At 33.9% G+C, this 14348-nt stretch overlaps 1 protein-coding gene across 50 annotated transcripts in view; it reads left to right on the top strand.

The window, feature by feature from the left end:
* The window catches only part of KIAA0825 (KIAA0825 ortholog), a 239834-nt gene that overhangs the window by 83588 nt on the left and 141898 nt on the right, over positions 1 to 14348 (top strand). For 40 of the 50 annotated variants that reach the window (XR_015280922.1, XR_015280925.1, XR_015280921.1 and 37 more), the window contains 5 exons: positions 183 to 410; positions 1409 to 1674; positions 2889 to 3039; positions 6094 to 6284; positions 8578 to 8760. Coding sequence is in view for 42 of the 50 variants with exons in the window: in XM_086868965.1 (XP_086725091.1) it covers positions 183 to 410; positions 1409 to 1674; positions 2889 to 3039; positions 6094 to 6284; positions 8578 to 8760 (1019 nt within the window). In the remaining 8 variants the exon portion in view is untranslated. The remainder of the gene's footprint in view (positions 1 to 182; positions 411 to 1408; positions 1675 to 2888; positions 3040 to 6093; positions 6285 to 8577; positions 8761 to 14348) is intronic. The other 10 variants (XM_086868972.1, XM_086868971.1, XM_086868970.1 and 7 more) reach the window with 1 other exon arrangement.

Here is a 14348-nt window from a genome sequence, read left to right as displayed (position 1 = left end):
TTGAATGTAAATACTGCTTTTAGTATGATTTCAACACTAGTGGACTATATTTTAAATTATTTAAATTAATTTCAAAATATGACGGTGTCCTGTAATTTAATTATGGATGTGAATTTAATTTTTGGACAGTACTAACACTCAGTAATGACTTTAGATTGATTTAATTTTAATATGTTTTTCAGCCTATTTTACTGAGTTTTGGCTGGAGAAATGCATTTAAAGACCTGTCTTCTTCTGTGGCTCATTGTGTAACAATAGCAATTGAGGATTTTTCGTCTAAAATTCTTCAACATGAGCAGAAAGAAGAGTGTTCAGCTGCAGGCTTTGCAATGAGTCTTGTAAACAACCAGCAAATGAGGGAGTCCTGCAGAGCAGTCCAACAGGAGGAGCAACCAAAACGAATTGCTAAGGCAGGTATCAAAAGATCTGAAGTTTGAAGGGAGACAGAATGCCAAGGCATTTGCTATCTACACTTTGAAGTACTTACAGTACTATTAATATTCTATATCTTATATAAATGGAATTAAGAAGAAAGTGAAGGGCATTACAATGTGAAGCTGAATGGAGCTTTAGACAATAGCCCGTAGTTTGTACTTGAAAGAATTAACTTTTAAACTTCACTGGCATTATTTTTTTCAGCCAAAAAGTTCTAAAGCATTCTGATTATTATCTGCTCTGTTACCAAGTGGTTCGATGGGAAAATGTTGAAAGCTTTGAAATATGGCTGTAAGGGGATTTCCTGTATTCATATCATTAGACATGCCATTCAACTAATTGGCATAACCAGTAATAAAACCAATTTAGAGTTATTTGATTTGGCTGAAAGGCCATTTTTTGATTAAATTCCCTTTTGTAAGGAAAGGTATGTTTGAGAGACTTTTTTTAGTAAGATTTGCAACTATTCTAGCAGATTTGGAGTGCTGTTAATGAATGCTTGCTGGAAATAACCCATGAGCTTTGGGGAAATAATTTTAGGGAGATTAATGTATGAATTTATAAAGAGAGGACAAGTTTGTTTCCAAATCCAGTGTTAAAAAATGTGTTTGTGTATTTTCCAAATGTAATTAGTTTAGAAAATTATTTACAAGGAATTAACCTTGTGCGTTGAATGTATGTTTAATGACATCAAAACCGAATGAAGGCCTTACTGGCCTAAGATGGTGTTAATTTTCCCCCTGGTATAGAATATGCAGCTTTAAAGCAAGAAGGAATGAAAGAATATTTAATTTACTTTAAAGAAATGTTAGTCCTCTGTTTAAGATACTAAAATGTTTATGAAGCTGATTCAATATATTAATGTTTATATATTTATGCTAATTTCATTATTCAAGAATCTTATCCTAGCGTGTATAAATTAAGCAGTGCTGTCAGAATACAAATAACGTGGTGCCACATTTATTTCTCTCAGTTTTGTTCTGACATCATGGAAGAACTCGACACGTTGCTTCCATTGGCTCTGGCCTGCAGAGATGATTCTCTTCAGGAAATTAGAGCAAACTTTGTAGAGGCGTGCAGCAAAGTGGCAACAGCTGTTTTGGCAAGACTAGAGGAGAAAAGCAAAGACGTTCCCTTGAAGGCTCCCCTGCAAGACTTGTATGCTGCCCTTTCCACAGCGATATATGTGTTTCAGCATTTTACAATGTATAGCAATTTAATGAGAGAAACAAGCAAAAAGTACGTCCTTTTTACTTAAAATGGTTAATTCAAACATAAATAATATGAGAGCTCATTCCATTTTGGTGATACAGTATTGTGGTAGTTTTCTAAATTGCATCATAGTTTTTTAGCACATACAGTATATGTACTATTTATGGAAATACCTGAATCAACCTGATAGTCTCGAGAGTCATTGTAAAACAAATTATTTACGTGTAACATCTGCATTTGATATGCAGATCAATTTTTCTTAATTATTAAATTTGAGAAAATAGGATTGTCCAGGGAACTGAATGTACTCTGCTTTTATATAAATAAAGTGACAATGCCTGGATATCCTTTTCTGACCTTTGCAATGCCCAATTTTCATAAAATGTGATTCAGCACATAGCAATATTAAAGGACAATATAAAAATACATTTCTGTGCTTTTTGCTAACACCATGTATATTCAGACATATAAAGAAGTAGTTTTAGAATTTAGTTAATTATTGCATGCAGAATAAAAATTAGAGAATGTATGAAGTAGGAGTGTTAAGTCAAAGGCAGTGTTTAACCTGGGGGGAAATATAATTGCACTTGTTTTTAGGAGATTTTGTCTTTAGGTACTAGGAGTCTATTGGTACACATGTTTCTAGCCAAGTGCAATTTAAAAGTAGAAACAGTGGTTTTTTGGGGAGGGACCCTGAAGTAGCACAATTTCTAAGGAGTGTATGACTTCTAAGTGGTTATATACACTGTTGAGCTGCTTTCCCTCTGATATTTTACTGTCTCCTGCTGTGTCTTTGTGAGTGGGAAGTCTGAGCCAAAATACTGCTCAATAATTCTCCTTAGGCGTATTATCAAAGAGTTTTAGTAAATACCTATCAAAAGCAATCTCTGTACTCTGAGCTTATGTTTTCTTTGTCACACTCAGTGCTGATGTAATAATTGCTGATGCAAGAGTGCTGCAACACAGAAACTCCAAATAAGTGAATGACAAATGTACTTGTCTCAGAAAATAGGATGAAGTCATTTATTTTTCATGATTGCTTAAATGAGAATTTATAGACAAGCAGACATATTTTAAGAACTTTTGAAACAAAAAGTTGCAAAACTGAATGCTAGGTTCAATACCAAGAGGAAATGAATGACTGATACCCACTAATCAAAGCTATTTGCTGTGCTAGGGATTGTTACATCCTAGTGCACAGCCTTTCAATCATTGTCTCTTTAATCATTCTCTCTGAACAGACCCCTGTTCCTAGTGCCTCTCCAAAAATATCAGGAATTCATCAACATTCTCCAATTTCAAGTTACGAACTACTGCATCAGAGTTTGTGCTACAAGTATTTTACAGGATGCTGAGAGCCACTACTGGGATGACTGCAAAGCTTTTTACGAGGTGTGAGGTTAAGTTTACTATGGGTCCCTTTTACAAAATGTGTTCTAGTGATTGCCAGCTCTCTGACTAATCAGAAGCATGAGATCAGCATTGTTTTTACACAAGGACTATTGGAATTTACTATTTTGAAATATCTACTATTGCAGGCAATTGTCTCTCCAGAAAGGATGTAGGAAAACATAGATATTTAAAGAGGAGATAAATTGTTACCATGAAGTGTTTGTGTCATTTACTTCATAAAATATTTATTGTGTGTCAAGACATTTATACAGAACTCAGTAAACAGGGCACCATCATCTTAATCTCTAAGAATTTACACTTCTCTAAGAAAGTGTGACATATGAATCTTCTTCTGATAAATTTTTTATCTGATTCTTTGATTTTTATTTTCAATTGCTTCCCCTTTTTACTTCTTGTGAGTAAAGGGTATAACAAAGAAAGGTGGCCAATATAATTACCTAAAGCATTCAACAATGTATTTCTGAAATAACCTGTGCCATTTCACTTGCATCTTGAAGTCACAGGTTTATCTATAGCTATAATCCTAATGATTCTATGAAAAAAAAATTAACATAATTATTTTCATGTATTGGATTTTTTCCTTCATCCTAGTTAAATACAAACATAGGTTAACATACAATGTTTGAAATTATTTTCACTTTATTTCAGAGTGAAATTGTGCATGGGTTTTTAATCAATAATAACTGAGATCTCTTGGAGACAAAGTCTTATCCTTCCTTGCATAATTTTCTGTGTGGAACAATTAGTGTGTTCTGCTAAGCATTTTCTAGAATTTTTGCATGAGAGAAAATTCCATCTGATACATGTAATCTGCAGATGAAATATCAGAAGCTGCTCAGTCAGTGACAAAATCTGTGGTGGACAAGGCACGCAGAGCATAGAATAATTTATCAAGATGTCCATCCCTCAAAGACAAGTAAATAAGCATTTCAGTTTTGTTTGAATGATAGATAATGAGGTAAGAAATGCAGTGGCTTTTGGCAGCTGCTGAATCATGATATGATCTTCATTGTCTGTAGTGCCTATGGTGCTGGGTCTTCATTATTGGTGACTTCACCAATGTAACTTCAATGTAACTTCACCATGGAGAAATAGTTGTCTGACGAGAAAGAATATGGAATAGCTAAACAGTTTTATTGTTACTGAACAGAACTGATGTGTGTAGGAAAGAATGACGAAAACTGGTGTCTCAGCTCTGTATGTTTGCAGGATTTGAGATGAAAAGTATGTAATTTTACATCATCACTTCTCTTTTTACTGGGCCATGGAAGATGGCCCAAGGGTGGACCGTGATCTGCTCTGAGTTCCTTCAGGAGGCATGCTGCTGAGCAGATGCTACTTCAATTAACCTCTTGTAGACATCCTAAATGGAAGAGATTGGATTAAGATCTACTGCTTGTTACAGAGACAGTTCCCTGCCGAAACTTCCAGCAGTGAGAGGTGGCTTCTTCCAACATATAAACTCAGCAGGAAGAGTGTGCCACTGGGCCAGCTCTCCAGATTATGTTTTTGAATGAAGCTCTTAGTGTAGCAGACATCTGCTGTGGCTGTGGGAACTTATGTTTTCTAACAGTCAAAGAATAAAGAATTGTCTGTTCAGAGATAATACTGAGTGGCTTATGTAATAAAACACAGCTGCTTGTTTCCTCATATATAAGCTAAAAAAAAAGGTCACGTCTGTTTTTATTACATGAAGCCTGCAAAAATAGCAGATGTTTATCAGTGGAGTTGTCTAAAAATGGCAACAAATAGAAACACAGGTCAGAAAAAGGGTGTGAATCTCATTTAAATCTTCAGTGATATTGTTGCTTCTGCAGTGGAGGTACAATACTAAAAAAGGGGGAAAGAGCTATTACTTAAATAAACCAGAGTGGAAAACGTGCAAAAATTTGTGTTTATAATTGCAAAGTTAAAAAGTGAAATTTGTCAACAAGCTTGTTTCTTTTGTTCTTTTTCATAATTTTGGCCACTTTTTAATATAAAATGCAGTTCAAATATTATATCAGAGAAAAAGCAAATAGTGACAACTTCCAATAATCTGCTAACGCTTATGCTAATGTATTTAAAGAGAAGCCAGATTATTTTTTTATTTTTGTTTATAAAGAATGCCTATCAAACTCTATAAGTGTTTTAAAAATTCTGGGGTTATTTTATATTTCTAATAATTCTAAAATATCAACAAATTATTAAAATATTTCTCAGTTCCTTTGGGATATGAGAACTGAAGATAGAAGTCTCTGTTCTCAAAAAGCTTCATGATAGTGCTATATGCTGAATAGGTATTAGCTGAAATGTTTAAATGTGAGTTTTTCTGGGAAATTTTTAGAAATAATATGAATTAACTCCTGTGAATTTGACTCCCCTGTATTTATTTCTGTGTCTAAATGGGACAGATCTATTTGGACAGTGAAATATTAATGCCAATGCTGATTCCTTGCCAGAAAATGTTTGGTTTCAATGCATTCAAATTTCGAGGAGAAAAAAATATCATAGTAGAAAAATCCGGTTATCTCTTATTGTTGGTTTAATAGTTCAATTTTTCTTTTCTTTTCTTGCATATCTGTTTTATATAACCAAGGTTTTATAATCATGGTTATGAATTTCTGAATTTCTGAATCTGGGTAATGCATATGCTTAAGTAATTTAAATAATTATTTTCTTTGCAGACAGAGAAACTGCCCTGTTAGTTTTATCCAACTGTTCTACTGCATACAGAATACTGTCTATGTTTTTAAATGAAACTTATAACTATGGATTTTGAGAATAGGTTATATAAGGATATCTTACGTAGGATATAAGAGTTCAAATGCTGTGGTTTTATTTTGTGGCAGAACTGTAATATTGTGACTGAAATGCAGCATGTTCCCTTGCAAATAAAGATGTCTCGCATCTTTTCAAGGACTAGTTTTAGCCATCATATTCCTGGAACTCTTTAGCTGTTTCCTTTCAGATTGAATTAATTATACCTATAGGAGTTAAATTGACATTTTGGAAGGAGTGGTTTTGTTATGTAATGTGTGCTGGTTTTGATAGGGGGAAAGATGCTCATTCTCTGTCCAGATGTGGCATTACTTCTGCTGTGCTCTTCACCATGATCTATGGACTATTCTACCTCCTAAGACAGCCCAGGAGATTCTTACAGATGTGCTAGAGCGATCTTTGGATATTCTGTCATCCAGATATTGTCAGGTGTGTCCCAGTTATAAAAGGACACCACAAATCAGGTAATGGTTGTATATTTAATAAACCGTTTTGATGGATAAAAGAAGTAAATGTTCGTTTTCTGTTACTCACAGCTTTGATTCAAATTTCAATGTTATTGAACATGGCAGAGGGAATAGACCAAATCTATGCATTTTGATGTTTATTTTAATAAAATGTATTTTGTATATTTAAGTATATTTAGTAATTACATTGCAAACTGGGCAGAATCAAAGGCCTCTTTCAACTCTCCAAAATGGATTGTTTTGAAAGCCTCACAATGAAAGTGCATCGAGGATTGGTGATGCAAGCAAAAAATGTGGACATAATTGGCAATGTCAGGATTAGAAATCAAGTTGTTGATTCATTAAGAAAATTTAATGTGTTCCAGTAGAATTGTGTTTTAATATGACTTTTCAAGTGAAAGAGCTACAAGGTCACGTCAAAAGATTTGTCAGAATTTGCCAGTGGTGTAGAAAGAGAAAGGAGAAATTACTTTTTCTGTCATTTTAGGAAATAAGAAATAGGAAGTTTTTCTTGTTGCAAGTCTTACATTTTGCCCGAGAGGAGGGTCTTTTTGAGAAATACTGAAGCAGATGCCTTCAAGTGGAAGTTTACCCTACCTTTGTCTTTACTATCCAGTGTCATGTTTTACTGAATAAATAGATGTATTTCTCCTAACAGAATCACAAAGAATTACAGAATGGGTGACATTGGAAGGGACTGCAGTGGATTATCTGGTCCAACCTCCCTGCTCAAGCAGGGTCATCCCAGAGCACAGGGCACAAGGTCAAGTCCAGACAGCTCTTAGATGCCTCTAGTGAGGGGGAATCCATAACCTGCCTGGGCACTCTGTTCCAGTGCTTAGTCACCCACACAGCGAGGAAGTTCTTCCTCATATTCAGGTGGAATTTCTGGTGCACCAGTTTCTGACCACTGTCTTTTGTCCTATTGCACAGCACCACTATGAAGATTTAAAGAGTTTGTCATTTTAGAGAGTTAAAGGCACTAAGCAGGTACATGTTCTGTGTGAGCGAAGAGTTATGTGCTGTCATCTCAAGTTTTATTATGAAAAGTATTGTTGTGAAATCTCAAATAACTTGCACAAGATCCTATTCTGGAAATGGGTAGGAAAAAAATGAAGTTTTATTCTACATACTTATTTGTATGCTCTGTTCCTGTAATAACTTATTGTAATCAGGCTCTTCTATATTTTTGGTACAGAGAGGTTTCCTGAAAACTTGCCTGGAAATTCTTTTGGGGAAAAAGTTCTCTGAAATATGAAAGTATTACTTAAATGTCATAGTAGTCAATTCTATATGAATTTACTTCAAACTACTGAACAAGAAAGAACTTTTTACACTGTCATTTTGTAGAAAAATGGTATATTTGTTGAGGTGATTCATGAGTTTTTCACTAAGTAAATTGAACTATCCAATCATGAATAAATGAAAAAAATTACTCAATATAATTCAACATATTTTTATCACAGAATCTTTACATATTTTTTTAATAATGTTGTATTTTGTGACAGTATCTTTTTTCCCAATGGTTCTTCAAATGGTAGAGAACTTCTGTGTAATAAGGACAAATATCTGTTTATGTGTGTTTGCCTATATTTTTAAAAAATATAATCCTTAAAAATGCATATGATCACATGTGCATCCGTAGTTTTTAGGTACTTGAGTACTTTTTAAAGTCCAGCCTTATACCTCCCATATCTTTTGTGTTATTCACATGTTTCCTGTGGTTTGTATGTCAGCTTAGTCTTGTGAGATTATATTGCTGTACTTTGGGTTCTGGCTGCTGTTCAGGCCAATGACGTGTGATGGGCTGCCAACCAGTATCAACAGGCAACAGATTACTCACATTGTATGATGTCATTGCATGTGCATTGTATGCATGGAATTAGTTTTGCAAATTGAAGATTAAGTTCCTCTCTTCCTATTTTTTTGCCACATCAGGATTTGAAAGTAGTATGTACATTTTAAGTATAAGAAAAACAAAATTTATATATATTTACTTGTAGTTTAAAAGGTAAATAATTCATGCCTAATGACACTGACCTTTGAAAAAGGACATTTTCAAACCTTTAAGTCTTCTTTTTACTAGTTTCAGTAATAACTTTTCTGTGAAAGAGTTGATTTTTTATGCAGTAGTGGGTGGAGACTTCCTGCATGACTGAAGAGGAAATTTAAAGTCCATGTTATGGTTTTGGTATTTTATCCTGTAAGAGACAATGTCTGCTTAATTGGAACTTACCACTATCAAGATGTCTTAAGTAATGTTATTCTTGGGGCTTTTTTTTGCCTACAGAATTGATATTGCAGCAATTTTGATGTCCACTGAAGATATGCTCTGGTCAATTTGTAGTTCTGTGCAGGAGTTTCTGAATCCACACAAAGACAGAGATCTCAAGATCTATAAAATACATAGCCACTGCAATAGTCTGATCTCTGTGCTGGCTATTTTAACTTCACCACTGAAGAATTTGTATGAGTAAGTATGAAATAAACATTCAATCTGAGATAAAATCGGTTCTTGAGCTTACATAGCTAGATCCACGAGGTGAATTTTTGTGTTAAAATCAAATGCAATGCATAGTATTGACAAATTTTATTAGTCTTTGCCTATTTCTCAATTAGATCCCATATTTATTTTTATGATCTTACCTAAAGCCCAGTTATATCTGCTGAGATTTTATTAGCTTTGGATCAAATTCCTGTGCTGTACATTTTTATTTTTTTTTCTGTTAGTAAAATTGACCATAGTGAATGTCTGGGTTGATTTCTTCTGTGACAAATCCAGCAGAATGTCATTAATTATTGCTGTCCCAAATTTTCAGTTTATTTTTCCAGCTAGGACATATTTCTTTTACGGTCTTACCAATCTGAAAACATTTATTACTATGGTACCAAATACTTCGGCGAGGTTTTCAAGGACTTAGTCAATCATCTATTGAAAAAAAATCATATTACTAGTTCAGATTTATATACTTTAGGCTTCCAGCTAAATCAGAATGTTCTGTTGTCATCCAATAATGTTTCTAGAAATAATGGAATGTAAAGATAATTTACTGAAATGATCATCTCATTATATGACCAGTATTCTTCAACAAATATAGTTAAAAGAATAAGAATATAGAATGCCCTTACTTACAAAATCATGTCTTCACAAGTCACAGCTATAGAAAATGGACATGTAATTTGTAGTGAAATTGGGTCTGAGTCTTTTGTTGATAAAATTCTTCTGTAAATTTGGTGTAAGAGACAATACAAAGTGAGATCACAAAATAAAAAAGAGGGACAACAAAAGCCCAAACTAATGAAGCTACATTCTATTCAACTGGCTTTTATTTCATTATTCAAAGTAAGAAAATTCTAGGAAATACTAGGGTGGAGACCTCCTCCATATAAGCTTCTTTAACTAATTTTTGTCATGTGTGGGCTTATTTTAATGTTTGTGGGCTCTAAAGAACATGCAAAAATGGATTATAACTGGATGTTTCATGTTATATAACACAGGCTTATGAATAGATAGCAATTTAGGTGACTCAGGAACAGATAGGTAGTCCTGCTGTGGCAGTAGGAATGGAGGCAGGAAAGGACATTGCAATAGCTGTAACTGCTTCTAGTGTCAGTTTTGGTCTTTCATCTTTCTTTTATGAAAGCCCTTAAAATGATAGAGCAATATAAATGTACAGATAAATTATTTATTCCTTTTATCAATTCTAGTCTCCTCCACTGATCAATGTTGTTTAGATATTTATGTATACATAGTATTACAAAAAATGTGTGCTTTCTGGAAAACTCACAGTTTCAGAACAAAGTGCTAATGAAAAGCTTGGTTTTTATTTTATGTAAAATGCTACAGGTAAACAACTTGGTCATATAGCTTTCACTGTAGTTAGGAATGTGAATTTCATTACCTGAAGTTGCTTATCTGGAGATCAAAAACTTGACATGTGCAGAATGTAGCAGCTCGTTTAATTTACTAGTACTTTTAAAAGTACTGTGCAAATAACCACCAAAATATGGCAGCTTTGTTTAAAAAGAATACAAAAAATCATCGTATTTTGTTATAACATTACAAAAATAATATTAACACTGAAGATCGTTTCCATATAGATGATGTGTGTTTTAAAGTAAGTAAAATTGGATTTTTTTAATGAACTTCTACTCAGAACTTGTGTTTTCACAATCTGTGAGACCCCATTATCAAAAGAATTTTTTTATATTGTATATGTAAATGCAGCCAATATTTGTCGGGAAACCTAGCCCAGTGTCCAGAGTACAAATTAAAAAGTGGCTTGGTTACTCAGCTTAAATGACTATATTCAAGTGGAAACACCTTGATACAGTGAATTTTAGGTATAGTACCTAGATCTATTGTTAACTGGGGTGTGCATTGATAGACATTAAGAGTCTATCAATAATAAATTTAAAAGTTATACCTGATTTTAAAGGAATACTAATCTTTCATCAATTCTCTTTGAAATTACATTGTATAATCACAATTTCCATCTGTTATATTTCCTCTATATCTTTCAAACCTTTGGTAAAATTAGCTAGAAGTGAAATCTTCTTTTCTTTTAAATCTATCATGCTATATTTTGGTACTGGAAATTTTCCCTTAAATGACTAGAAGTCAATTAATCCTTAGACTTTTCGGGAAATTTCTGTGTGATCATAAAAGTGGCAGTGATGAAACATTGTTTTCCAGGAGTTGTGTAATAATATGACTGGCTTATTTCCAGCTTACTAGAGAGGCTGTATTCTCTACTGCTAAAGGGAACTAAAATTATTCAAATTGCTTAATTATTTTGTAGAAATTGAGCAAAACCATAATGATGCTGAAAAATTACTAATATCCTTAACTTCAAAGTAGATGATTCTGTTTTCTCATTCCTAATTTTGTGATCTAGAGTTTCTTTTCTGCATGACAAAGTTACTTAGATCTGGTTTGAAATTCACCTATAAATCTTGGGTGGTAAGGTTTAATACTTGTTTTAATGTGCTTCTTTTTTCTTCACCCTTCTGTGGCTTTCCTGAAGTGTCTTTAGCATAATGGAAATGTTAATTGGAAAGGACTGCTGGATGTTGTCTTATCTAGCCTCCTCCTCCTGAAAGCAGATCACCAAGAGCAGTCCAACATGACTAGGTTTGACTGACTCAGCTGACACATGCCAGCCTCCAGGAACTGAAGTTTTACAGTTTTTTGTTAAGCCTGCTCTACAGCTGCCTTAGTGCAAAATATTTCCTCATATCTAGTGTGAACCCTCAAAGCTGCTGGCTATAATTTGCTATATCACATCAGCCCCCGCTGACAAAAGTCGGGTCAGTGTTGTCTTTGTAATTATTTTCGGGTGGTTGTAGGCTGCCATTAGATGAATTGACACTTTAGCCACCTTTTCAGAAAAGTAAAGGAGTCTACGGGCCTCAAATATTTCTTACAGGTGATTCAGTTTAGTCTTCTGCAGTTTCCTCACATCCTCCTTGAACTATAGGCCCAAAAGCTGGACAAAATATTCTAGGTAAGGCCTAAACTGTTGACAAGCAGATGAAGTAAAATACTATCTTTGTTTTAGTTGCTGTGTTCCTCCTAATGAAGCCCAGTGTATAATTTGAATTTTTTCTAGTGATAATATACTGTTGCCTTGTCTCCAGCATTCTGCTGCCCATAAACTGCAGGTTTGTGGTTGGGTAGGGTGGCACTCAGACAAGTCAATTCCCAGCCTAGGTTATCTATTGTAATTCTGTAGCTAAACAGTTGCTCTTCACCTCAGTCGACTCTGTGAATTTCTGTTGGCCCAGTCATCCATGCGTAGGCACTCAGCTGCTGTGTTACTGTTCACTAAACCATTCCCCCAGTTTAGTGTCACCTGAAAATGTCCTCAGCAACTGTTCTGTGTCCACTTTTGTCCATGTTGTCAAAGGACCTGTGAACAATGAGTCTCTAGAATGTGCTCCCCAAATCCACTGAGCGTTGCTGTTTTCTTGCTGCTTACTCAAACTTCTGAAATAAGAGGATTTTCATACTTCTGAATTTTCAATCATCTTAGTCTTACTCATTGACAAGATTGTTAGTGGGATTTTGTGTAGTGGATCACACAGTTTCAGTGCTGCCTGTGATGAATACACAGAAGAGTCCAATGCCATTCTTGACTCATTAGTTTGTAGAGGAGTGAATTATCTGGGCCTCAAAGTAGAGACTGTCTTCTGCCTCAGGTTGAGGCTTGCTCTGTTTGGAACAGGTCTATTCTTGCACTTGTTCTGATATTCTTTAGTCTTTTGTACTGAGTAGGTGATGATTGTCTGTAAAGGAAGAAGATAAAGAGTAAGGTGGATGCATGTTTCTGTGATTTCATACTATGAGTTGTTATATTTTATTTTCTCAGCAAGAAGTCAGGCAAATTATTTAAATGTTGAAAGGCATTTAGAGAGTCTATTGGCAAAATTGCTCTCTATTGTCATAAATTCAATGTCATTCGTATTTAAAGACTGAAAACATTTCTCTTTAATATATGAGTTATAACTCATGAAGTTGCTTTTTAGTAATGTTTATTCCTTATACAGAGAGAAATCATACAAATACTACAAGGAAATATCGTTAGGATGCATCTTGCTGGCATCTCGTTTCTTCACACCTGCACTCAGGCTTAGAGGATCAATTCTCACCTTGTCATATTCCACTGAAGAATAAAACCACTATAACTTTAAATCTTGCTGTGGTATTAAATCTGCTCTCTGCTGCTTTGAGATAATAGGCAGCTGCTTTAGCATAACTTGAATCAAAAACAAATGTCCTACTAGCTATTATTATACTTCTGTCAGAAGAGTAGTTGAACAGGAGCTGCCAGAACAGTCTGGCAGAGAGTTGGGGTTTCCTGGCAAGAATTAGCTAGCCAGCAGTGGACATTAAGAAATGCTGTCATGAAAATTACTATATCATCATTAGAAACTTGATTTTTTAATAGTATTTGAAGCTATTTTAATATTTAAACAATATTTAAAACCCTCAGATTATCTCTGTCTCACTTCAAAAATTTCTGTAGAGATTTTGGTATAAGCAAATAATTCAAAATACAAAATCTGCCCTGGGCTTCTCCTTAGGATACAGCTAATAAATCATATTTAACAAGCTGCTTTAGTGCAGAATTCTCTCAAACAGTTCCTACACAACCAATAGACAAGATGTGGTCTTTTTTTTTTAAGAGGTTTCTAAGCAAAATATACTTATCACACTTTTGTGTAGGATGTTTGCTCTATACTTTGCTATATACAGAAAAAAAATATTTCAGTGGATAAGAGACAATAAGATTTCCTTTTACTTTCATAATATTGAAATTACTGTCCTTAAAATAATTCTTTTTAAGTTTGGGTTCTTCTTTTGGCTATATTAGAATTGCAGCTTTATTTTTAATCTTCAGGTTTTCATGAATTCACAAAGAGCACAAATTCACTGTACTAAAACTTCTGCTCAGATTTTGCTTACTTAACATCCTTTAGATATCTGTAGCAAATTCTTTCTATTATTTTTTTATTAGTAAGAGTGGTTTCAAAATAAAACAATCTGTCATTTAGAGAGGTTCAGAAACTTTACACCTTTACCTTTCTTGTTGAAAAAGTATAATTCTTTCTTCTTTCATCTGCGCCTAATAGACATATAGCTATAGTTCTGAATTACTTGAGATGAAAGATAAAAAATTTACAGTCAAGTAAAATGAAAAGTAAGGTGCTTGTGTGGTGATAATTGTTTATATTTAATGGATGTAACAGGCTGGAATTCCTCTCTGCTGGAATTGTAAAAGTGTAAATGAGGAAAGAAAGAGAAGAGGCCACGTAGCATCCATACTATCACGCATGATTAAATCCTAGTGGCTGCTAGAGAATTGTACAAATACTAATAATTATTACTAAACAATAATTAAAGGCAAATATTAGATTAGAGAATCCTGTTCTCACACATATCTATAATCCTATCATATAATTAGTTTATAAAATTTTTCATTTTTAGTATCTGTAGATTTTGCCTCTCATACCATTTGAGTAAGTGAAGTATTGAAAAAATGACAGCTAGTAACAATC

This window comes from Cyanistes caeruleus, chromosome Z (assembly GCF_971803275.1).
Source record: "Cyanistes caeruleus chromosome Z, bCyaCae1.hap1.1, whole genome shotgun sequence".
In the NCBI taxonomy this organism is placed as follows: Eukaryota; Metazoa; Chordata; class Aves; order Passeriformes; family Paridae; genus Cyanistes; species Cyanistes caeruleus.
The sequence above is the reverse complement of the archived record's forward strand: the minus strand, read 5'-3'. Positions and strand labels throughout refer to the sequence as shown.